We start from the raw sequence: 27733 nt of genomic DNA, 5'->3' as shown, positions 1-27733 counted from the left end.
TATTTAACTTAACCTTCAATTTTACATGTGTTAATGTAAACTGGAAGAATAAGAATTAGTGCACTCCTAAAAGTATTGAAAAAATGATGTTTATTTTTAAAAGCAAAATATAAAATTTTTATGTGTGCCAGTCTTACGATGAATAAACGAAAATTTACCTTAACTGCAAAACATTTATTAATACCTTTTGGATTATTGAAAAATATATTTTCAAAGTTATGGAGATACACTTAACTTTTATTTATACAGTACACATAGGAAATGGGTTTCTGGTGAAAAAAAATCAGTTTTACATCTTGTGATTTTCCAGCTACTTGGATTCTGGATAAAGAAAAATATATTTCTTCTGATAAGCAAAATAGAAGTCAAAATTTTTGTAGTAAATGAAGCTTCCTCATTTTCTCTCAACAACAACAATAAAAAGCTAAAATTCAGGAAAATGAAATCAGTCTGACTATGGAGACTGTCTAAAAATTAGTGATATACTACTGCCTGGTATGTTTAGGAGGCAGTAACAATACACACAACTACTGTTTCTGCTCATTACTACCTAAATATTTTGTACCTTAGGCTCACCTTAAATGTTCACACTTAGTACTTTAAACCAAGACTGTTTGTTTTAAAGTGAGCTCCTATATTCTCTAAACATAGCTCAGTGAGATGCAAACCTCACTAACTTTCTAAACGTGTATATTTAAATACCACATTTTTTCATTCTTTATTACTTCCTCTTCATATTTATTCCTCGCCTAGCTAAAAATTGAAATAAATTTACTTCCTCAGTAAATCTGAGGAAGCTAAATATAAAGTGACCCAGTCTCAACAAACATTAACCAAAATGGGGGAAACAGATTTTATTTATACAAACAGACCAAAATTTTTTTTCAAACTCCTGCCCCATGGTTACTTCTCGGTTTAATCAATCATCTCTTCTAATAGGACTGTAACCGACTGAATGGGGTACACATGCAATCTTCAATACTTTTATAGAATTTATTTGCATAAGCCAAGTTAAGAAAAATTCATCTCAAATTACAATGTCAGATGGCCTTTTCCTTCTCCTAGGACTACGTACCACTGTAACTCACTGATGCCATAGTAAGCAAAGCGAGTGCAGATTTAGTAGAAAACTATTCATGATTTATTAGATGTCAGACAGAAAACACATCTTTTAGTCTCTCCTTTCAGAATGATTTCTGCCCAACTAAATGCTTTCAGCAAAAGATCTGAGGTTACTATTCAAGGTATGGCTATTTTGGATATTTTCCCCAACAAAAGTAAAGAGCAAACCTTTTTTAGCATCTTGTTCTGTTTGTGGAAGAACTCTACTTTGATGTCACCACACACAGGCAACGGCTGAGGGAACTCAAAGTACATGAACTTGTCTTCCCGTCGTGTGGGTCCTGAATTGGAGGAATATATCTTCACCTTTAGCTGGCAGACCACAAACTGAGGATCTGCATGGTCAAATACATACTAGTATCACTTCACAGGAAATGTTTTTAACTGTCAAAAGCTATTTTGATGATTAGTATTAACAACAGACACAAAGTAGTAATTTTGCATCTTTAATGCCCCAACTAAAACAAATCAATGGATACAAAATAACAGAGAGATACATAGATAGAAATAAATCAGTGGAAATAAACTACAGCAAAATATAATCAATACCAGATTTTCCCTAATTTGTACCATCAATATGAGGTAATATTAAAAGGAACTTTTTAAAACAGGTATTTGCTGCAGTATTTTAAAGTCTGTAAAACAGAATAAAAACCACAAAATACCAACCCTTACACATTCAGAAGAAGAAAATATAACCTATAACAAAGTTATAATACATTCCATAAACACAAGTTTCAATAATTATAAAAATATTAACCATATTTCATTTTACCTATAATTCATATTTTATTTTTAAAGGTATATAAAGCCACCACCACAAGAAACAGGAGGAAAGAGATTTGAAGTGTTTGCAAAGAAATGCAACAGACATCAAGTAGAAATTATAGCACAATCTCCCTCTCTTCAAAACACACTCCATTTTCATTAACAAGTATTTTAACTTTGGTCCATGTCTGTTTTAAAATATATGGTAAAAAAATAATAATAATTAAAAAAAATCTCAAAATATATCGTGTTTATATTAGCAATGCAATTAAAAGGCAGCTAAGTGTGAAAAGAAAGGCTGATGTGTTTTATTTTTTAAATCTACTCATAAATACATTTATACTAATGACACTGATGACAGAATTTGGCTTCAAGTCACGAACATTAAGATCCTAGTAGTTAAGAAAGAAAGTAATTAAACTGAGGGGGGAAGAAATGGGTTTTTAAAGTTTCAAAACATACCAAGATAATGAAGACATAAAAACATAAGCTTGCATAAAGTGAATGAGAAATATATAAATATATAGACATAAAGTTCTCATCACCAAAAGACATCATTCTTAAATATGGGGGGAAAAAATGTATCACATTCTTTATCAATGTGGCCACAACTCTGGACAAGGCAAAAAGCTTATTCAAGCAAGATAAATTTTCCAGTATAATAAATATCTACTGGCTCATCTATACAATACTTAATGCAGTATCATCAATCACATGATAAATAAATCGTAAGCTTAATAAAAAGTATGAGTGTTTACTGCAATATGGATTTGTGAGACATTGATGAGAAAAAGGAACTCTAGAAAGAGAAACGTTACACTAACAACCTATCAATAATCTTCACTTCCTTGACTAAAGATTCAAAGTACAATGAGCTATTTGATACTGAAAAATTTCACTGAGAAGTCCAGCTTGAAGAAGCGAACGAGGTATGATTTTAAAACTGTGATAAAAACCAAACAGGATGAAAATGCCTTGTAATCATATTAATTCAAACTCCACTAATTCAGAATCTGATCATCTTAATCTTAGGAGTTTAAAAAGCAAATTAACTGTGAAATCTGAATTAACAGATTTTAATTAAACTACGTCTAAAATGTGCACCTTCAAGAATTTTAGAATTATATAAATATTCTTATTAGAAATTAGTGTTACTTAGATATTTCCTCAAAAAACTAAAGTTTTGGTAAGTGAAAAATATTCCCTCAAATCCCTAAAGAAGACAATTTTCTTTACAGTATGAATTTCACATTTTAGATAGATAAGACCAAATTTAATGGAAGTGCAACATCAGTATGGTTCTTTTGACTAAGACACAACTGATATATATATATATATATGTCTTTGATAGGACAAATGGTGCTCTAATAAAACAGAAATGAAATAAAACTTAGAATTTTTTGGATGTACATATATTAATATGAGAGAAAAATCAGTGATCATCTTTTATTAACTTTTTTAACCCTTTTAGATATATAGAAGATAGTAACTTTTTCTTTATTCAGAAATATTAAGACAATAACCAAAAAAGAAAAAGGTTGTTAACCCCTGACAACTTTGCAGAAGATACTTTATTTCCACGTTTTGTTTTCTTCACTGATTCCTCTTCCTTCTCCTAAACCGAAACCATTATGAATCCTGTTTGTCTCAGCCCTCACACCATTTCTGTCTGAGCCTTCCCACATTCTCAGCTCAGTTCAGTCGCTCAGTCATGTCCGACTCTTTGCGACCCCGTGAATCGCAGCACACCAGGCCTCCCTGTCCATCACCAACTCCCGGAGTTCACTCAGACTCACGTCCATCGAGTCCGTGATTCCATCTAGCCATCTCATCCTCTGTTGTCCCCTTCTCCTCCTGCCCCCAATCCCTCCCAGCATCAGAGTCTTTTCCAATGAGTCAACCCTTCGCATGAGGTGGCCAAAGTACTGGAGTTTCAGCGTTAGCATCATTCCTTCCAAAGAACACCCAGGACTGATCCCATATTCTAGCCCTATACCAAATTTATATGAAAGGCTTAACGACCATGTCTCGTTCCTGATGCTTCTAAAAATATGACATATCTTTCACATAAGTTCAAATCCATACTTTCAAGTACCAACTGAATATGTTCATGTAAACACCTCACCTTTACCTGATTTAAAACATATGTTTAAAACCAAAATATCAACATTCATGTCTCCAAGTCTCAGATTCCTTTTTCTTTCTTTCCTTTTCTGTGACTTATTCACCTGACCAGAGTAAAATATTTAGATATAAATGGCAAAAGAAAAACTAATCATTTGACTGCCCCAGCAAAGCATACCTGGCTTAAAGAAAGTCATGTAATTCAACTGTTTAATTTTCCACTGTTTTTTCTTCCCTTGTGCAATCACTACTTTCTACAAAACTGTACCTAACTACAGCTTAAGCCTCTACTATGATCACTGACAACATAGTATTTATCAAATCAAGTCCAATATGCCTATTCCGAGTCTCCTAACAGTCAGCCACACATTTTATTCCTATTCTATTCTCCATCTCTATATTCTTGTCCAGCTCATTTCCTTCTGCTGTGCTTCAATTCAAGCTATTTCCTACTGCCTGTAATTTTCTTTGGTTTAAAGGCCAATCTAAATTGCATGCTTTCTCCAATGTTCAATAAAGAGCTGGACTTCCTTCACAAAAGTATTTGACAACTCTCCCCCCAACTTGATTTTTCTGAATATACTATTTGTAATTTACATGTATAACACATTTAGTTATATATTACAGCTTTACTAGACAGTATTGAATCATAGTATGTAAACAAAGAACTAGAAAATTGGTAAAGATTAAACAGATCTCAGTAGTAACTTGCGAAGTTTAAATATAATACTGAGGTCCAATATACAGACACACACAGCACACACGATCTAAAGGCAGAGCACAACTGTAGAAGGATTGATAGATGTTGGCTAGAGAGACCAAATATGAAAAAAAAATTAAGAGTAGATAAAATTACTGAACTAAATGTTTATTTCTGTAATAGTTTGTATCTTGCCATTTGGCTCTTACACTGATATCTAACACTATAGGAAGAACATGAGTTTTTTGCGTTTTTTTTTTTTTTTCTTTCCCTTCTCTGTTATAAATCTAAGTTCGTATGTCAATCACCTCTTGACAGCATAGTACCTTGTACTCAGCAGTTTTTAAAATTGTACTGAGCTGACAAAAACATCAATGAGGTCTCTTTGAAGTCTTCCACGTGCTATGTTAAGGTCTTTGATAAATAAAGTTAACGTGCCCTAAGAATACAGAAAGATCTAATGAAGGAGATCAGACCTGACAACAATGAGCAACATAAAGAAATTAACTCCCTAGGTATAAATTAATTCAGCGTCACAAGGCTGTCAAGTTACATAAATGCTGTAAGAAGAAAACTTTTAAGCTAAAAAATAAAACCACCAACAAATTGCAAAGTATCACTGAAATACTGTTAGAGGTATTAGAAAAATAACACAGTTACATCTTATCTAGAAACTACAAAATTGTATTCTAAATAAACAAAACACAGTTCTTAAACATGAAATGGAATAGGAAATGGCAACCCACTCCAGTATTCTTGCCAGGAAAATCCCATAGACAGAGGAGCCTGGCGGGCTACAGTCCATGGCGTCACAAAGAGTCAGAACTGAGCACATACAGACACAAACATGAAAATACGACTAATCACTTCCAAGACAGAAAATAATACAAAAGACTCTGTAACAGAAAAAAGCAGCACAGTCTGTTCTTTTATAGGGCTGTGTTAACACTTCCACGTGTTCTCTCGTGACCACCTGCTCAGGGTCAAGGTTTTAAGGTTCCTATCAGTCTAGCTTAAGAACTCTGGCAAAGAACAGGAGAGAAGCAGAAAAGGACCAGGAGGCCTGAGGTAGGCTTACAGAAGTTAGGATGAGAGAGATAAATTAAAGGTGGACATCAATGACATGATCTTCATTTAGCACTTTTCTAGGAAGTTTCAGATTTCAAAATATCCTCATATTATTGATAAACAAAGACAGAGAGGTGAGGTAGATGAGGTGCCCTTGGTTACATAGTACATTAATGGCAACTCTAGCACTGGAGGGAGACACAGGGGTCTCAGTCACTTAGTCATGTCCAACTCTTTGTGACCCCAGGGACTGACTGCAGCCCGCCAAGCTCCTCTGTCTATGGGATTTGCTGGGCAAGAATACTGGGAAGGCTTGCCATTTCCTCCTCCAAAGCAATCACCCTAGAGGGCACCCATGGATCAAATCCATGTCTCCTGTACTGGTAGGTGATTCTTTACTACTGAGCCATTCGGGAAGCCTCTTTAGCACTGGAACTCATATCTAAATCTAGGCTTTCTCTAATACTCCACACTCAATCAATATACTTCAGCATGTTGCTATGTCTTATAACTGTTTTCTTTTTAACATCCTTATCACCATTTCTATTAATATCTGGTCTTCCTAAGATACTGAGGAGTTGGTTCCTACCCTAATACCACTGAAGTGGTGAATCTCAATGCTACTCATACTGAATCACTGACAGGACAGGCTTTAAGTCACCAAGTCAGAATATAGGCTGCCTTTGGTGGTTGTGGCACAGAACACTTCTTTCATAAATATAATATGGCTTCAAAGTCTTTCAGACCCAATGGTCTGGGCTTCCTTAGGCCAATGTGTGCTGAACAGCTGAGTTAAGTCATCAGTTTGGACACCTCAGAAATATACAAACTTGCATAAAGTTTAAGTGTGGTAAATTTCTTTATAGACTTTTTATAAACTTCTACATATGCTAAGAAAAGCGTTAGAGTAAATGAGAGGATGAGGATTTAGAGCACTTACTGCAAGTTCCACCACTGAACATTGGAATAGTTTCAAACATCATCTTGTGAAACAACAGTGCCACTGGTCTGTAATCCAGATGATTCTTTAACAGGTAGCTATAATAATACACATAACGCCTCTGACTGGGAATAGTTACTCCCTGGTGAACAGACAAAAGAAGACAAAAAGGCAAAGTCAGAAGACCAGTTTCATTGTGTCTGCTGAAGAACATATATACATTAAAGATTTGACCTCAAATGATCTAACATTTAAACCTAGCTTGGTAATAGAGTGAATCAAAGCAACATCAATATGAAGGAAATATCATAACAACTCTTCTCCCTTAAAATCAATTATCCTAACACTCCCATCTATTCAATGGTCATAACAACCTTTGAACCATGCACCCAATAAGCAAAGGCCAGTGCATATCCAAAATAACTGTCAAAAGCCTTCACTCATAGGGTTCCCCCCAAGGATTTATAGAACAAAATTCCTCACAAACCTGGATACTAGGCAAAAGAATTATTTTCTAGGCAAAAGAATCAGCAAACTAAATAAAGGCATATTGCCTTTATGAGACAGAAATAGCAGCAGCAAAAAAAGATGTTGGCTTTAGAACCCAACAAAAACAAGAGTATGTGGCTGACACAAGTGTATGCTAAAATCTGATAACAAGGGTACTTAGAGGTGTCCCTGAGCTACTATGTTACCTTGGAAATACATAATGTTTTAGAAAAGTTAAGTATGTTCTTCTTGTTGTTCAATTGCGAAGTCATGTCTGACTCTTTGCAATCCCACGAACTGCAGCGTGCCAGGCTTCTGTGTCTTTCACTATCTCCTGGAGCTCGTTCAAAATCATGTCCACTGAGTTGGTGAGGCCATCTAACCATCTCATCCTCTGTTGTCCCCTTCTGCTCCCGCCTTCAATCTTTCCCAGCATCAGGGTCTTTTCCAATGAGTCAGTTCTTCCTATCAGGTGGCCAAAGTACTGGAGTTTCAGCTTTAGCATCTGTCTTTCTAATGAATATTCAGGGTTGATTTCCTTTAGGATTGACTGGTTTGATCTCCTTGCTGTCCAAGGGACACTCAAATATACAAATGCTAAAAAATATATACAATTCATGTGGTGTTTAAATGGAGACCCTCACTTACCTCAAGAAAAAAAAAAATCTAATGTGGGCAGCAATGCATTCACTAATGGGCTGAATAAATGAGGTATTAGGGAACTTACTGAAGGTTTCTTTTCCTGTTACACAATATTACTTCAGGAAAATTTAAACATTCAACCTAGAATTTGCAGTATTTCTCTTTTAGATGTTTGATATAACATCTAAAAGATGCTGATATGCATCTAAATTGCCCTATGTAGTAAAATCTCTGGACTTTTATGCTTTCCTTCCCCAATGAATAGTAGAAAGCACATTTATGTAAGTTTAAAGATAAGTATGTTGAATGGCAGGTATATAGGTATTCATTTCAGTACTTTCATAAAGGTTAGTATGATTTTATTGCAATTAAAAAAATACATAAAGTGCCAAATAATGGATAAAAGTCACTTCAAAATCTACGATTATGGCTATAGTACAAAGATCATTCAATCAGGAGACTTGGATGTGAATGCTGATAGTCAAAACACAAATTTTGTTTCTTCAGGAAAATGAAGACAATAATACTACCTTCACAAGATTCTCATGGGGATTAAACACTAAATGAAGTTAACACAAAACCATGCTAAAACAACAAAATGTTACAGAAATCCGAATCAGTGATTTTAGAAATTCTACCAAATATTTAAGGTATAATTTTTGGAACTGTAGTATTTTTAGTTCTACATATTTTCTTAAACAAACAGAACTAAAGCTGTGTTAAGAGCTGCTACAAATACCAATGTAAAAATTATCATTAAATTTTAAAAACTGTTAAGCTTCAAATTATTCTCTATATCACATTACATAATTCCACTCAACCCTGTCCCCCAAAAAAACCCTTTTCATGTTTATCAAGATAAAATACAGAATTGCAAAGCAGGTTGGGGGAAACAGCACACAGAAGATGGATGGGGGGGGGGACTTTTTTGAACCATGTATATTTATAATCTAGTCTAAAAATTAAAATCAAATTGAAATTTAAAAATTAAATCAATGGAAACCTTTAAGACGACCAAGTTGTCAAGTTATTTATTGGGGTTTAGTGGAATGAAAGATGATCTTTTTTGTCCTTATCTTCATTCTTGGTATAAGTGTGCATGAAATAACTAGAGGATTTTCAAAGTTTTAATTTTATTCAAGTAGCAAGTGATTGGTAGTTTATCTGTAATACAGGTTTTAGAAATTCAGTTAATCCTTAACAAAAAGGCAAATGCATAGAGAAAAAATACTATGAATCTAATAGCTGCTAGCAATGAATGAGTAGTTAATGTGTAATTACAAGAATCAAAATTACTGACACATTTCAAAGAAAAATGCTGGAAAATGTAATTTAAATGTATTATTTTACTATCAAATTATGTATAATTAGTTTTCTGTATCTTAACTTTGCAATCCTTATCTGTTAGCTAACCAGCATCTCAAATTCAATGTGTCCAAATTAACAGAAATTTAAAACTTGTGGAGAAATCAAAAGCTTTACAGATACAGACAAGCAAATGCTAGGAGTTCAGCACCACCAAATCAGTTTTAGTTTTATGTTAGATTTCTATATTTGATAATAAATAAACTCTAGCTTTGTTTGGGGAAAAAAAAAAGTTGGAAGGTCCAAATGTGTACTATAAGCCCTTGAGACGTTGTCCTCACTCTATTCTTGTCTCTCACAGCAGAGATGCACCTAACTAAAATTTAAATAACAATACAATGAATCACAATGTAATCTAGGATTTGAAATAAAACGACTAAAACTTCCACACTAAGTTGACAATGTGATTTATAACATTTTAAACATCATTTATCCTGAATGCATACACTGGAAACAACGATTCATGTGCACGTTTTACCTACAGCATCTTGAATGTTAAGATTAAACTTAAATATATATACATATATTTTTTTTAATCTAAGAAATGAACTTACTGATCTTAAAAAAAAAAAGGGCTGACCTTTAAAAGCTCTTGAAGATTAAAAATTACATGTTCAAATTTTTCCATTTTTCATTAAATTAAGACTAATAAAATCAATTTTATTCTTGAATTAGTAATTTTAAAGCTAAACTGGTCTATAACTACATCCCCAAAATATAGTTGTACTCTCTACCACTAAATATTCTCCTAGAAAATTACTTATATTCTTAACTTTTTTCCTCAAGTAAAACATTAAAATCACTTTAATTTTAGCTAAACTTAGCATTCTAAGGTTGACTTAGCGTCACATTCCTGGCCATCATCTCAAAAAGCAGCCACTGCTTCTTCTATTCCCTTTTATTCACTGGCCAGGAGGATGTTCCGTGTCCCTCCCACTATTCCTTCTAGCTTACATTTCTACTGTCTTTACTCAGCCTCACCAATTCCAAATCTGTATCATTCAATAACTCTTTCCTCTGGTATACACTTATTAACACCCGACTACAATGTTTTCAGCATTTTGTTTATCCACCTCTCTTTCTGTCCGGTTCCAAACATCACTGTCAAAGAACTAAGTTCTCATTTTACTGGAAACCCTGAGGTAACCCAATGTGAGCACCCTCAGAATTATTTTCTCTCACCTTAAAATCTTTTTAGTGCTGATATTTTATAGAAGTGTCTCTTCATGTTCACACTGGTTCCAGTTTTGCAAGTGTTCTATTAATTATCGCCTCTCTGACATCGGCCTTTATTCTCTCCACCTGTCCATCCTAATAAAAAGCTCAGATAACTCATCCTTTATCCAAAATAAGCATACAACTCTAAGACCAAAAACCTATTCTCTCCCCAAATCTTATATCCTCTCAAACTTCCATCTTCTCTCTCCTTATAAACTCTTGAAGAGAAGTCTCCTTAACTTTTGGAAATCTGTTAGCATAAGGCTGATTTCTTAAAGGTCTTTAGTTCTAATGGTCATTAGTGGTCATTTTCTATTGTTTTCCTACTACCATTGTGGCTCATCTGTTTGGCTGGCATTCTGAAAACTCCCTGCTTCTTTCACAGGATACACTCTCTAATGGTATTTTCTTATCTTTATTGGCTATTTCTTCTCTTCTTGTCCCCCCAAAATCTATCTCAGCTGTCCCCTCTTTATATCAATCCTATCTACTTTAGTCTCAGTTCAGTCGCTCAGTTGTGTCCGACTCTTTGCGATGCCATGAACTGCAGCACACCAGGCCTCCCTGTCCATCACCAACTCCCAGAGTGCACCCAAACCCACATCCATTGAGTCGGTGATGCCATCCAACAATCTCATCCTCTGTTGTCCCCTTCTCCTCCTGCCCTCAATCTTTCCCAGCATCAGGGTCTTTTCCAATGAGTCAGCTCTCCAAATCAGGTGGCCAAAGTATTGGAGTTTCAGCTTCAACATCAGTACTTCCAGTGAATACCCAGGACTGATCTCCTTTAGGATAGACTGGTTGGATCTCCTTGCAGCCCAAGGGACTCTCAAGAGTCTTCTCCAGCACCACAGTTCAAAAGCATCAATTCTTCGGCACTCAGCTTTCTTTATAGTCCAACTCTCACATCTATACATGACCACTGGAAAAACCATAGCTTTGACTAGACAGACCTTTGTTGGCAAAGTAATGTCTCTGCTTTTTAGTATGCTGTCTGGGTTGGTCATAACTTTCCTTCCAAGGAGTAAGCGTCTTTTAATTTCATGGCTGCAGTCACCATCTGCAGTGATTTTGGAGCCCCCCAAAATAAAGTCAGCCACTGTTTCCCCTGTTTCCCCATCTACTACAGTAGTTTAATTATAAATCTTACACATTAACTCCAAAAACTGTGTCTCTCAATATGACTTCACTCCTCACTCCCAGTCCAGAATTCACATGGCTGGACATTTTGAGCTGGAAATCTCACAAGTACATAAAAAACAATATATCAGAGCTGAAGCTTTCATATTCTTGCATGGACCAACCTCTGTTAATTACTCACTTACTATTTTCTCTAGCATCTGAGGGCCAAATCTCTTCTAATATCATCACTATCATAGAGCAAAGGAAACACACTTTTAATTTGACAAAAATATAAGATTAATCACATAAACAATTAATTCAAAATGTTAAATGGCTTCCCAGTGTCTACCCAAATAAGAACAAGTTTATCAAATACTGTAATTCTTCATGTTTGTTGTTTAGTTGCTAAGTCATGTCCAACTCTTTCACAACCCCATGCTCCTCTGTCCATGGGATTTCCCAGGCAAGGATACTGGAGTGGGTTGCCGTTTCCTTGTCCAGGGAATCTTCCTAACCCTGGGATCAAACCTGCGTCTTCTGCTTGGCAGGCAGATTCTTAACCACTGAGCCACACCAGAGAAGCCTGTAATTTTTTAACAAACATAAAAATAAAGTCCAACTTCGTTTTCTACTCTTCTCTCTCACAACTCCTTTCCACATACTCTTACTTTTGGCCAAACTTTTAACCTTCCCTGTATTATGCTTTCTGGTTTTAAAAATGTTATACTTATCACACTGAGGTAGGAGGGCAATGTGAGCAGTCCTCTGGGAAGTTACATCCCTTCCAACACCTGGACCAATTTAAATAACATAAGTATTTGATGCTTCAAGGTATTATAGCAGGCTGAAATACAAATCTGGTACTTAATTCTTGAAGGCTCCTACACATTTTCCCTCATAGAACACATCTGAATCGGTTTTCATGACATGGATGAAACTGGAGCCTATTACACAGGAGAAGTCAGAAAGGAAACATCAATACAGAATACTAACGCATACGTATGGAATTTAGAAAGATGGTTACGATGACCCTATAGGCGAGACAGTGAAAGAGACACAGATAGAAAGAACAGACGTTTGGACTCTGTGGGAGAAGGCGAGGGTGGGATGATTTGAGAGAAAAGCACTGAAGCATGTATATTGCCATGTGTGAAACAGATCACCAGTGCAAGTTCAATGCGTGAAACAGGGCACTCAAAGCCAGTGCACTGGGACAACCCAGAGGGCGGAGATGGGGAGGGAGGCGGGAGGGGTGTTCGGGATGGGGCCACATGTGCACCTGTGGCTGACTCATGTCAGTGTATGACAAAACCACCACAAGACTGTAAAGTAATTAGCCTCCAATTAAAATAATTTTTAAAAAACTGTCCATTTTCCACTAACATTTTCAAATTCATTAGCATAGGTCTGAATATAATTTTTAATACCACTTTCACACTGTAGTTCTATCTCCTCTCTCAAACGTAACATCTGATTTTTCTGTTTTCTCTTTTTCCTTTGATTGACTTCCAAAAAGATGTATTGATTTTAATGGCATTTTTATACAATCAGTGTTTGGATTTATTAGTTCAAATGGCTGTTTGCTAACTCATAAATTTATATTTTCATCTTTATTAATCCATCTCTCTCCAATTTGCTTAAAAATACCTAATATGAATTTCTATTTCTTCAATGGCCGAAAATTATTTAAGAGTTTTTAAGTTTCCAAATAGTTGATTTAGTTTGATTAAACATTTTAACAAATTTTCTCATGCTACTGAATTATAACAAAGGGATGGAGCTTATATATTTCTACTTGGAGATGAGATTTTTATGGTTGGCCTAATGAATTATTAATATTTATAACTTTTTAAAATGAGAAAACAAATATATTTTATGGGGTTTTATTATATTATCCAAGGAATCTACATTCTCTTCTTATTTTGTATCTTTCTGGTCAAGTGAGGGCTCCCCAGGTCGCTCCGTGGTAAAGAACCTGCCTGCCGATGCAGGAGACACGGGTTTGATCCCCGGGTCCAGAAGATCCCCTGGAGGAGGCAACAGCAATGCACTCCGATATTCTTACCTGGTGTATCCCATGAAGAGAGAAGCCTGGGGGGCTGCAGTACACGGGGTTACAAAGACTCGGACACAACTGAGCAAAGGAGCACGCACGTACAATCTTAAAGTACGTTAAAAAGATTTCTACTAGCATTGCCATCTATTTTTCTAATTTCTTCCAGTTTTTGCTTAATATATTGTGATGTTATGTTTAACACCCTATCATTGCTAAGTCTGCATTGTGGAGTGTGCCCTGTGTTAATATAAAATGGTATTCTTGGTCCAGTTTTACAAATTTTGCTGTGCATCAACCCTGTTATATCATCTTCTTCAAGATGAACTTACAATCTAGATTCCTCAGTTTAAAAAGTAATTTTCTTCCTCAGTAAACTACTCACTGGGACATCTAAACTCAGAAACAATGTAAATGTTTTAACATGACACTGTTTGCTTGAAAATTTGGAAACCCATGTTTCAGAGTGATCACAATAAGATTATTACAGGAAAGTAATTCAACAAAGGAAGAAATATGGTTCTTAAGAACGGTGATTATTACAATGACATCATATAACAGTGTATGCTCAGATGCTCAGTGGTGTCCGACTCTGTGCGACCCCATGGACACAAGTTATTGTATATTAAGCTGCGATAAGAAAATAGTCCTAATACATAATCACTTTGTTAAAAAACAAGATCTGAACCTAAATAAGAGTCTAATTTTTTTTACTCCTATGTCCTGGGTTTTCTAACAGTATGCATACTATGTAAACTGAAAGATGTCACAACCTCTCAGAACTCTTCTTTTTCCCACTGACAAAAGACCTCCAAAGTTTAGAGTATTACTGTGCTTCAGTTTGATGAAACTAATTATAAAGTGTGCTGAACAGTGGTACATTAACCACAGAATCCTTGAGAATAATATGAAACAGAAAACTGCTGTTTTTCTCTTTGTGTAGCTACAGGTTTATATGCTGTCTACTTTGGCAAATGCAATGGGAAGAGAGCAACGATGCATCCTTTCCCCTTTGGGATGCTCTCTCTCTCCCTGTGACTTGTGGGGAGAAAGAGGTGGGGCCTAGTCTTCAGCTTTGGATATATGCCCCAAGCCTCTGGCTAGAATGTTTGGTTAAGGATCGGGACATACCCTAATTCAGGTAAACTAGAACCTAAACTAGAAATTTTTGCTTGAATTGTAGCTCTCGTTCCATTGCAGTTGCTAAAGTAGCACGTAAACCCGGAGCTACTACCTTGCCATTACTTGTGAAAAGTCTGCCTAAAATATAGAAAGATGAAAAAAGAGAGTTGAGAGACAGATTTCTGACATATGTTAAACATCTAGATCCAGGTCAGAGTTTTTAGGTTTATACAAGCCAATAAATGTCTCCTTATGTTTAAGCTATTTTGAGTTGGGTTTCTGTGACTTAAAACTGAAAGAGTTCTAATACATTAAAATACACTTCTTTTTTCCTTTTTAAAAATTTCTATTTTTACTTTGGCTTTGGGGATTAAAATAATAAAACTAATTTGGATAGGAGAACATAGTACAGTAGAAAGAATACTGGATTTGAGGTTAGGAGACATGGTTTTCAGTTATTACACAGATTAAATGACCAGGGGAAAATGATCTTTACAAATCTGTTTTACCATTTATATTAAATGGGTTCTGAATTAAATAACTGCTAAGATTCTTCATGGTTCAGTGGTAAGGAAACCACCTGCCAATGCACAAGACAAGGGTTTGATCCCTGGTCAGTAAGATCCTCTGGAGAAGGCAATGGCAACCCACTCCGGTGTTCTTGCGTGGGAAATCCCACACACAGAGGAGCCTGGTGGTGCTCTGGTCCATGAGGTTGCAAAAGAGTCAGACATGACTTAGTGACTAAACAACAAAAGATTCTTCAAGGTATAATAACAACTTTATGCATATATAGATCGGCTAACAGGTTTAAATACCATGTATTAGCAAAACACAAGTTTAGCCCAGGAGAATTACTGTGTTAGAAAAAATAAAAACCTTATAGTCAGCTTTACTAAGCCAAAAAAGAGGATAATTATAGCTTACTTTGTTTGAAATGAAGATGAGAAATTTTCATTAGGTTACCATATGGGGAAACTTAATAAATAGACCAGAAAAAAATAACCTGATTATACTAGCACATAAATTCATTCCTCAAAGAAACTAGAAAATTTCCTCTTCTTGGGGTCACTCAGAATAAAGTGTCTATTACTTCTAGAAGACAGAAGTCTTCATTAAAGACAAGCTAATGAATTCATGTATAGAGATCATAACACACAAGAACTTTAATAACTGCTTTGAAAACAAACCCTCTCAAAAAGAAAATCAAAATCTCAAAATTTTTTCCTAACAGTTAAAGAAAGTAAGTATTGATGCATACTTAATCTGCCACCATTCTAGAAGGGAGAAAACAAAGGAATAGCAGAGATTTGGGGTATGTTTGTCAGGAATAGAAGTTTGTCTCTCTGAATTCAGAAATATGGAGCATCTTTCCAAAATATACACTTACCAGTATTAGTAGGGCATTTTAATTCAATTCATAGTTGGTGATAAATATGGTTATCTATTTTAATTCTGAAATGTAAGTACAAATGCAGATAGGGTAAGTCATAGACTAGATGGGAAGCAACCCTAGAAGCTTTATTTGAGTGGGAACCATCAACAGCTCATTTTAGACTTTTTGCCATGTGCTCGTAAGGTAAAGACCAAATATGCAAAGAAATGATTCCTAGAAAAGTAATAACATGACTGCTTTCTTATAAATTACTGAATAAGAGAGTCTTCCCTCAAGGAGTTATCCTACTCTCAGAAAACTTTTTTTAAGTAAGAGGTTATCAGTTGTACTTTGACTTCTCTGCAACAATCAAACCCTGAAGTATTATTTGGGTATTACTAACTGCACATTTTATGGTAAAGAGGCACCCACTACTCTACCATCTAATTTGTACCAAGTATACCGAGAAAAATGGCAAGACCGTACTAGATTAATCTGAGGAGGGTCTCTGCAAAGTCTATAAATCTTAAAACAAAAACAGGACAACTAGCTCCTCTTTCTTCAAATCAAGGGGGAGGAGCAACATGGTAGAGAGGGTAGGAGAGAGGGAGGGGAAGGGGAAAGAGGAGAAGAAACGTCTTGCTCCTATAAAAATGTCACAAAGACATAACTTTCTTCAGTATCTTAGCATTTCTCTGTAGTTAAAGTTGGGCTTCCCTGACAGCTCAGACAGTTAAGGATACAAGCAAAAGAACATTAAAGACAGTTCTAATAAAATTAATCCTACACAAACTGCAAAACCAATAAAATGCATGTATCTTCTATAATTGTGGTTCATAATTTCAAAAATGCAAATTCACAGACTCAACCTAAAATACTGGTAAGAGGATAAATCTCTTAGCAGATTTTTCAAGACTAAAACTACTTTGGATAATCAATTATATTTATTATAAGATACTTATTTCTCTGGAAAAATTCCACAGTTAGATAACATCAGTTTAATATGCTCCACTAAATTTTCTTATGATAAGAGAAAGTTTATTTTTCTAAGCGTTCTTATTTTTATTTTCCATTAAGTTTTTAAGAGAAAGACATATTTTTAAAAGTTAAAAACATATTATTATATATATATTATTATTTCTAACCATCAGATGAAGTTATACTTGTAGTTTGCAACAGAAAAAGTAAGACTGTTGTAGTACCTCTATCAAACAATTTTTTCCATTCCAAAAAACCCTGAAAACTATGAAGCAGGTCATGAAAGGGCTGGAGGTGCCACTTCTCTTCAGCATATGACGTCTCAGCTTAGCCAGCTACTAGTTTTCATCAAATACATGCATGGTGACACAAACAATAACTCCTGATTTGGAGTCCTTTTTGGAAACTTCAGAGGACATTAACATTTTCAAAACGGTGAAGCTTCTTGGCCCAGAAAAAGGCTTCTGAAACAATCTCATTATTCTGTAGACAGACAGTACAACCTTAATGCCTAGCAAAACATGGTTTTATGGTTCTAGTAAAATCAGAAGTTCTACCTGTCACTGAGACTCCATCCTGTGTTCACCAGAATGCACTAGTGTATAGTACTCTACCAGTAATCCTAAGAGAAAGCTTATCTACTGTTGTGAAAGTATCCTACTGCTTCACAAGAGCCAAGTTTTGAATCACAGACTGTGCAAGAGGATTTGTCACAAAAAAATCTACTGTTGAGAGAGGTGCCAAATTCAGCAAAGTCAGGACTTTAAATAAAGAATTCTTATCAGGTTTTTGTCAACAAGTGGTAGCATCTATGCAATTCTTTGCTACACATTAAGTTCACTGGCTTTAGGAAGACAAATACTATAGCATAATATATGAATTCATTAACACAACTTAACTCTTCAATATTGAAACAAAACTGTGGAGTCATAATCCTTTCCTTCCTAACACATGCAGGATCTTGCCAAAAATGATCTCAATAACTAGAAGACAAAGAAAATTATGCAAAATGAATTTATCTGAAAAGTCTCAGAGAATTCTTATTTGCTAACACAAGCCTACTTTCATCTGGCCAAAAAAAAAAACAATCGCAGTTTGCTCTTTCATGAGATAGGGTTCTGAGCGTTTGTTTTCACCAAGAATAAAGTCAAAGCTAACTGGATATCAACTGTGACATAAAAATTGCCAAGTCAAAGACAATGGCATAGTTTCAATGTGTTAAAGGCTAAATGGTAGGACTCTTTCATAAAATTTACTACTGAGCAGAACACCAAAGTTTAATTTTGGTTAATCTGTACTGCTTGGATTTATTCATTACTCTCAAGCAGTGGCCACTGATTCTGGCATAAAAAAGTGAAACAAAATTCAGGGAATATTTATAGACTTTTTCATATTTTTAAAAAGGTATATAACATAAATAGTTTAAAAGTCCCTACCTTAAAGCTAGTTCTATGAAGAACAAGCTAGAATCAAGACTGCCGGGAGAAGTACCTGTAACCTCAGCTATGCAGATGATACCACCCTTATGGCAGAAAGTGAAGAAGAACTAAAGAGCTTCTTGATGAAAGTGAAAGAGGAGATTGAAAAAGTTGGCTTAAAGCTCAAAATTCAGAACACTAAGGTCATGGCATCTGGTCCCATCACTGCATGGCAAATAGATGGGGAAACAGTGGAAACAGTGGCTGACTTTATTTTTGGGGCTCCAAAATCACTGCAGATGCTGACTACTGCCATGAAATTAAAAGACGCTTCCTCCTTGGAAGAAAAGCTATGACCTACCTAGACAGCATATTAAAAAGCACAGACATTACTTTGCCAACAAAGGTCCATCTAGTCAAGGCTATGGTTTTTCCAGTAGTCATGTATGGATGTGAGAGTTGGACTACAAAGAAAGCTGAGCACCGAAGAATTGATGCTTTTGAACTGTGGTGTCGGGAGAAGACTCTTGAGAGTCCCTTGCACTGCAAGGAGATCAGTCCTGGGTGTTCATTGGAGGGACTGATGTTGAAGCTGAAACTCCAATACTTTGGCCACCTGATTTGGAGAGCTGACTCATTTGAAAAGACCCTGATGCTGGGAAAGATTGAGGGGACAACAGAGGATGAGATTGCTGGATGGCATCACTGACTCAATGGACATGAGTTTGGGTAAACTCCAGAGTTGGTGATGGACAGGGAAGCCTCACATGCTTTGGTCCATGGGGTCGCAAAGAGTCAGACACGACTGAGTGACTGAATTGGACTGAAAGCTAGTTCTGGCTTCACATTACACAAGTTTTCTATTTTTATTTTAAATTCTTTTTACCTTCTTTCTTTTCAATGACCAAACTGTGTGGTGCTCATCAACCCTGTTTTACATTTCTACCACTGCTTCAGTGACTGTACTTTAATTTGATCCATCTGTCTAGCTTTTCTTCTCATTCAGTCTCTTTTCCTTGTGCTGTCCTACATTTATTCACTTAAGTACAGAAAAATTTACCTTCTGTATTTTCAGTTAGTAAAAGCAGCTGTTTCCCTCTACATGAAGAAAGAATGAACCAAAATAAACATCTCAGGTCCTCTGCTCTGGAATTCATTTTAGTGCTTATCATTCCACGGTACACTCAGTATACAGAAATGTATAGCAAATTATTATAATCAATATTCACCAAATCATGCATTAAGATTTAATTTTGTAAACTATCATCAATAAACCATGCTTTTGTATCTTTAGATATAATTCAAAAAAGTAACAACAAATAAAACAGGTGAGGAAGAAGTAAAGAAACAAAAATTAGTGCAACTATACAGCTGAAAATGATAGTTATGATCACCTATGTTTCTGTTTTGAAGTTAAACAGAAATTAAACTCAAAGAAAGCCCTCCTCATTGCAAAAATTACTAAAATATAATAAATTTTCACATAAAGTTCAGATGTCTTCCTCAATAGAGCTCTCTTTCCCCTATAAGTACTTTGGTTTTTTTTCTTTCTTAGAGACAGAAATGTACAAACTCCCTTTGCAAGAAATGTAAACATGTTTTGTCATACTTACTATCCAAAGAAATAAATTCCTTGAAAATCACTGTAAAAATTCTCCAAGAGTTCACTTGTATTACACAAATTTGTCAATGATTTTTAGCAGCCTTTGGTTTTCTGAATAAGAGAAGAACCTTTGACTAATCTTAATTATAATTTCACTTACAAATATTCAAATCAAAAAACAATCTTTATGTATTATAAAAGTAAAGATCACACTTTACTAAGTAATGATATCCAAGCTATTATCCACAGACATTTTATTTTCAAGCAAGCTTCAGGAATATAAATCTTACTTTTGATCAATGTGCTACTTTTTAAAATACTTTGTAAAAAAAAAAAAAATAAAAAAAAAATAAAATACTTTGTAAAGATTTCATGAGACCAAACTTTGCAATCCTGTTAATAGGTAAGATCTGCCAGCATGATATGAAAATGCAGGTATGAAGAGAAAAACTTGAATGAATCTGCCATTTGCTCATATGAAAGTTAAGGTAGCATACTGACTTAAATGTTTAGAGGAAGGAAAATAAGGGTTACCAATTATCTTTGTGAAAATTTATTTTCCAATAAATTCTCAGATCTAAGAAGACAGAAGAAAAAAAAATCAAACGTAACTTACCTTTTTGTCTCTGGTCCTTACTTCCCCATAGAAATCTAGGGCCTCTTGTGCCTTTAAGAATTTGCCCCGATGTAACAAATATGCACAAATCATTACACCAGTTCGTCCCTTTCCAGCTTTACAGTGAATTGCTGCAACATGATTGTCATCTTCACTTAGCCATTGGTCAAGATCTTCACAAAAGGGTTTGATAAGTTCTAACTGTGGTGGATTATGGTCTTCAAAGGGATACTGTGCAACTGTGATAAAAAAAATAACCTCAGAATAAGAAAATAATCTCACTTGAATTGCTTATGACAAGTAGGTTAACTTTAGAAATGTTGCATACAAATAGTTTAAAAATATCTCAACTATAGAGAAAAATAATTTATTATCTGATAATTTTCTAATTTTTGAACAGAAAATAATCTCTCATTAACTCAAATTTATCCATTCGATAGGTAAGCCAAGTATTATTTTCCTCACTTTATGATGGAGGCAATGGAGTAGCAACATATCAGAGGTCACAACATAACAGAGAAAGAGGTAAACTCAAAATGAAACATCACATGAGCCTCTTATCCAGGCTCTCAATACATTTTCTAGCAAAGGGAACTGTAATATCTATAATATTGCATTATCACAAAATATGTATTCCAAAGAAAGTACAGATCACTAATAAATCAACAATGCAAAAGTTGGCATTTTATGCTTTATATAACAGAAAGGCCAAGCATATTATTTTAAAGATGGTCTCGAAAATGTAACTCTTGCGTACACACAATTCCAAAGACATTTACAAAAGACACTTAAAAAAAATTTTTTTTTATAATGTATACAACTGCAGCAAAGTTTATCAAAGCAAAGTTTCAGGACTTTTCACATAAGTTATAAGAACTCAAAACTTCTCTGTTCCCCATAGTTGGGGTTGAGGTTTAAAAAAATTTTTTTTTCTAGAAATAAGACTTTAAATATATCAACTTAAATTTTATCTTATTGGTCTCTGCCTAGGTTCCACTCTATAAAAATCCTGACTAACATTCAACTAATTATCCTTTGTGTCCCTTAAATATGTGAAAAGTATGTCTCTTATATCTTCAACCAAACCATTCATAATGTGACAGAAGACACACTCAACTAAGCCTTTGGTCTGGCAGAGCAGCTCTTCAGACAATGACTGCTGCCGCAGGGAGTCATCAGGACAGCTCTGATTTAGTCATCTGCCTAGCTGGGCCATCATTTCACCTTCATTTCCGCAGTGGCATACAAAAATATCCAGGAAAACCTGTTAAATGTCTATTCGAAGGTGGATAAAGCTCGATTAAGACACTCTGACAAGTAAACAGCAAAAATCCACTAAAAATGAAACATTCTTAGTAATAAATCTACCCTAGCTCTCAGTTATTAGCACTTCTAAATTCTTAAACCAACTGTTTCAAAGTCTGTCCCTAAATATTTAGGAAGGAACAATGGCAAATATATTAATCTGTAGCTCACAGCATCAACTTTCTCTTTGTGACTATCACAGCAGCATCTTGCCAAGCGTCTCAACGTTTCAGGTCTCTCGGGGTTCAAAGAGTTTCACAAACACAAATGAAAGTTTTTGTGGACTCTGAGATAAAATATGCTACACCTGGAGAATAACTCACTTAAAGCAGTTTTTGCTCTCATCTATCAGGCTCCATTTATCCATATTTCATTATACGCTTTTCCACTGTGCAGGTCATGTTCCATTACAGAATTAAGTCACTCTCCTTTCTCCCTGTAATCTCTTACTATTATGCCAAATGCCTCAAATCACAGATATAACCCTCTATTCTGTCAGTCTATAAACTTCTCCTAGTTTTCACTTAATTCAATTTAGTCGTCCTCATTTACATGATACGTATTTCCAAAACCACAACAGCAAAGTTAATTTCAAATTTTCTCAGACCATCTTTAACATAAATATATTGCTTAATACTTGAGATTATTCATTATTGGTATGACAGTAAAATTTAGACTGTTGGCTTCAAGTTATCTAACATAATATGTATACCTGTACTTACCTCTGCAATTAAATTTGGCGGTATCATAATGTCTTTCAGCACATCTAAAAGAAAAATTTTAATTTGATATAAAATTATCTTGTGCACTTGAGGAAAAAAAGAGCAATAGTAACAAACATTTTCTGAACCTTTATAATATACCAGGCATTATCTTAAATATCTTACATTAACTACTTTTTTTAATCCTAAGAATCCTATGAAGTAGGTCCCATTCTTTAATCCACATTTTACAATTAAAGAAATCTAGGTTTAAAATGCTAAGTGTACACAATCAGAACTTATACATTTGGTTACAAAACCTGTAATGTCACTAATATAAAACAGGGCAAATTCACCTGCATCCACACCTTCACCATTTCCTTTATGAAAATTATACATGCTAAAGGATGTGTTTTTTATTTCACAAGTATGTGTAAATAACTAACTAGTTTCAATTTTATCTTTGCCTTATAATTGAGCATACATAGTTTTCTCTATTTACTAATATTTACTAAAAGGTGTATGTTAAAAGTTAAAAAAAAAGTAGGGGAAAATTTAAAGCAAAGAATGAAAGTGGATGATGCTAATCTACTCAAACACAACATTTACTGAGTTATTTTAAACCTTATCTTTCCCTCCATAGATAAGCCAAAGGTCATCTTTTTCAATAATCTCTTAGACTGTAAGTTTTAATTAAAGTCTGAGAGTAATGAAAGAGTAGTAAGTAAAATCAATACAGAAAAACATTGACTTAGCATATTTACAGCATGCTAAAATTTGTCTTTTTACCAGTAGTCACACATTTGCTATCATGCACTGGCTGACTCATGATTAACAGGCCACATTTACAGGCTCAGAAAGGGATTCCATACATTTGAGTTTATGGTCTGCAGCATCCTGGTAACTCCAACAACTAGCCAAACCAGGTATTTTCAAAAATTCAGCACTTTAAAACAAATAAAGCCTCTTAATCCGCGACTGCCAAAATCCCCAAATTTTTAAACATCTGAAATTTTCTCTTAACTGTATGGTAAACTCAACTGCAGGAGAACTAGATCTGAGCTGATAAAAATGTGTAGTCTTTAATTAATAGAAATACATTTAGAACAAAGAGTGAAACAATCTATTCTAGGTACTGTTCCAAATCCTGCTGGGGTGTTATGTAATACAGAATATATGTTTCCATGTTAACGTTCTAAAAAAACTGAAAAATTCTGAATGCTGAAACAAAACTAGTTCAAAGAGTTTCAAATAAGCAGTTATGGACCTGTGTTTTACATTTAAAAATCCTGAGAATATCTGTAAAGTTCTTTTATTTTAAACAGTTTTTAAACTGAAATCCACATGAAGATAGGGAATCTCCTGGCAGTCAAATGATTAGGAAGGTGCTCTCACTGCCGAGGGCCCAGGTTCAATCCCTCGTCAGGGAACTAATATTCCACAAGCCTTGTGGTTGTGGCCAAAAAAAAAAAAAAAAAAAAAAGTCACATGAAAGTTGAAATAACTCTAAGCAAACTGCAATCCACTAATTTTTAACTGGTCAGATCTGAAACAAATCAACTTTTATACTACCACTGAAAACCAAGTTTTCCCATTTTAGGATATTATAATTCAGTATATTGAGTTTGCTAGAAAGAAAATTTATTTAATAATGACATGCATACATACACATCCTTGCTAAATAATTTCATATTCACTTAAATTATTTAAAAATGACATAATGAAGAGAACTAACTAACCATGAAAATAGTACTATTTTACACTCTTTGGTACAGATTAAAGAGGAGTATGGTCAATAGTGAAGAATCTGTGAAAATGAAAGTGTTAGTCATTCAGTTGTGTCTGACTCTGCGACCCCATGGACTGCAGCCTGCCAGGCTCCTCCATCCATGGACTCCTCCAGGCAAGAATACTCGAGTGGGTTGCCATTTCCTTCTCCAGGGGATCTTCCTGACCCAGGGATAAAATCCAGGTCTCCTACATTGTAGGCAGATCCTTTACCATCTGATCTACCAGGGAAGCCAAAGAGTCCATAATGGAATATTTTATAAGGAATCATGAAAAGATAGAGCTTAGGAGACAAGGGGAGCACTATATGCCAGGAAACAATTCTAAGAAACTGGTCTCATGACAGCAAGACAAAAATAAACACTTTGAATTTTATACAGCTTCAGTTATCTATAAAATTCCCATACTTTTCCAGCAGCTCAAACACTATGACTACCTTCATACTTTGATTCTCAAGTAATATCGTTAACAGGAAAAAAACGGAGGGAAAGTGAAAACAATGAGCTACTAAATGTCTACTAGATGTGCATACCGTACAACCAAGATCCCTTGTTTTCAAATTCATCCTCACAACCATATAAGAGTTAGTATTATCTCCAGCTTATATATGAGCATTACAAAACTTGTCCCAAACCACAATATATAAATGGAAGAGCCCAGCACTTCTGATTACAAAAGCTGAACTTTTTTCAGTACTGTTTCACACTTCCACATAAAATAAAGAATATAAAACAGTTTAGAAAACAATAACAAATTTTAGTCCAAGTCAGCATTCCTACAAGAGCATTATTTGGCAAAACAGAACCAACAAACAGTGATAATGAAAACATGACTAAAAAATTGCAAAACTCTCTACAAGTATGGATAGGGAGTATGTAAAAACATATACTGGGTCTCGTAGGGATAAAAGTGATCTGGGAAGAGGTTAGTAGGGTAAAAAAGAAGACCCTCAATTAAAACCTTCTCTGATAACTGCACAAATACACACATACACTATTCCTTATAAATTTTTTTGTGATAGGACAAGTTTTTCAAAACAAACCAAAACTGAATATACATGAATGGGAAATGGGATTTGACCAAGACAAGAGTTAGGAAGATTTAACCATTTATGCTTCCTTATAAAGAGAACTCAAAAGACATCTTTTTAAAATCATCATCTCCTTTGGCTTTTAAGAGATAAGAAAAATGAAGATACACTGAAAGAGTTTTTATGAAGCAGCAGAAAATTAAGAAAGGGATAAGATTAATAGGAAAAGCTTCCAGGGAAGTGAGACTCGCCATAGATTCAGCTAGGCATGTAGGTCTCTACTTTCTTCAACAGAACTATCCCTATCTTACAAAAGAAAACTTAATAGATAAAAATTAGTAACAGCTAAAAGTTTACCACAAAAGGATGGAGAGTTGTATGTAAAAGAGAATATATGATGAAACAGTCAACCTTTTAAATATTAGTATCTAAGGAACATTTAACTTCCTCAGAGGCAAAAACTATATTGTACCTTCCCCCTCACCTTACCCCCCTCAGAAGATAGATTATAGAGGAACATACAAAGATGAAATATACACACTTGCACAAAACAAACTGATTAATGTACTAATTCACCAAGTATATCTGAATTTGGTTAATGATTTGAAGTTAATTCTGTCCTTTCTTAAAATAACCTTACTGAATGCCCAATAATATAGAGATATAAACAGATAGTCAATTATTAGAAAGTCCATGTTAAGAACTCATCTACATCCACATTATGTCATAGTTGCTATAAAAAACTTTAATATACTACTGAATATAGGTATGTTAAGCATAAGTATTTTAAGGTCTTTCCACTTACATATGGTTTCAAAGACATATATCACATGTTATTAATATCCTAAAAATAAAAGAAACAAAATAGAAACATCTGCTACTTATCAGACTCACTTACCCAGAGCCAGAAATATAAACAGGGATAGGTAAAGAAGATTGAAAAATGATGTCAGAAATCAAAACATTCTACAACTTGGTAATTCTAGAAATTTCTGAAGAAAGTAAAATTTGGGGAGATTAAAACAAACAAAAAAACCAGAAAGGGAATATTGGTATCAACAGTGGATGGTCTGCTAACATATGTACCTGTGTGACCTTGTTCAACTCACTTAACTTCTCTAGGCCTCAGATTCCCCATCTGTAAAATGAGAAGGTTGGACTAAATGATCTCTTTCAGGTACTTTCCAGTTCTATGATTCCATTAAATGGATGGGGGAATAAGCGAGTTAAAATATGTGCACCAAAAGCTACTCTCAACTAATAATGAGACAATTCATTAACTTGAGAGTCCAATGTTTGGATATACAAACAGGCAATCAAGTTTCCAGGCTAGATCCCAATGCCAACTTTAACCAAATAACACAAGTGACCCACAATACTGACAGTACAAACCTAAGTTCTAAATTCTGGAAGCAGGAAGCCATTGCATACAGGAATGAAAAGTATTTCCTTTCTTTTCTTTGGATATAATGTTAAAGTCTTCCTTCTGGGGCTCTACATGCTCAATCCTGAGAGTCTAAATCCAAAAGGACTCATTTAGTGGACTCCAGCTTTGACAGTTAGTTCATGACCTCTTTTTTTTTTTTTAAACTTAAATTCTGAATCCATTTCTTCAAAAATTACAAAACTCTGAAACTTATTTTCCTCCACATAAACCTCAGGCACCTGCAACAAAAGTTGTTGCAGAAGAGGTTAATCCAGAAAAGAGAAAGATATATGCACAGATCATTTGTAAACTGCTGCTGCTGCTGCTAAGTCACTTCAGTCATGTCCAACTCTGTGCGACCCCATAGACGGCAGCCCAGCAGGCTCCCCCGTCCCTGGGATTCTCCAGGCAAGAACACTGGAGTGGGTTGCCATTTCCTTCTCCAATGCATGAAAGTGAAAAGCGAAAGTTAAATCACTCAGTCGTGTCCAACTCTTCGAGACCCTGTGGACTGCAGCCCACCAGGCTCCTCCATCCATGGGATTTTCCAGGCAAGAGTGCTGGAGTGGGGTGCCACCTTAACTAAGTTTCTACAGCACCTGTTACTTTCTTTCATTTGATTATTTTAATACCACTGCTCCCTCCACACACCATAATCTGACCATAATGGACCCAATCTGGCCAAATCTGGCTTAATTATGGCATATTCCTAGACAGTATTACACCACCAAGCTTCTCACATGCCATTGTCTAGGTCTAC

General features: G+C 34.9%; 1 protein-coding gene across 2 annotated transcripts in view; it reads right to left on the bottom strand.

Annotated features, from left to right (window-relative positions):
- Positions 1-27733, bottom strand: part of PTEN (phosphatase and tensin homolog) — a 102979-nt gene that overhangs the window by 10329 nt on the left and 64917 nt on the right. Inside the window, exons 4-7 of one of the 2 annotated variants that reach the window (XM_040254696.1) lie at positions 22751-22794; positions 20724-20962; positions 6723-6864; positions 1291-1457 (exon numbers count right to left, since the gene is read on the bottom strand). In XM_040254696.1, coding sequence (XP_040110630.1) covers positions 1291-1457; positions 6723-6864; positions 20724-20962; positions 22751-22794 — 592 coding nt within the window. Of the gene's footprint in view, positions 1-1290; positions 1458-6722; positions 6865-10400; positions 11008-20723; positions 20963-22750; positions 22795-27733 lie in introns of those variants that run through there. The other variant, XM_040254697.1, reaches the window with a different exon arrangement.

This window comes from Oryx dammah, unplaced genomic scaffold (assembly GCF_014754425.2).
Source record: "Oryx dammah isolate SB20612 unplaced genomic scaffold, SCBI_Odam_1.1 HiC_scaffold_14, whole genome shotgun sequence".
Classification (NCBI taxonomy): Eukaryota; Metazoa; Chordata; class Mammalia; order Artiodactyla; family Bovidae; genus Oryx; species Oryx dammah.
This window is presented reverse-complemented; position numbering and strand designations above follow the sequence as displayed.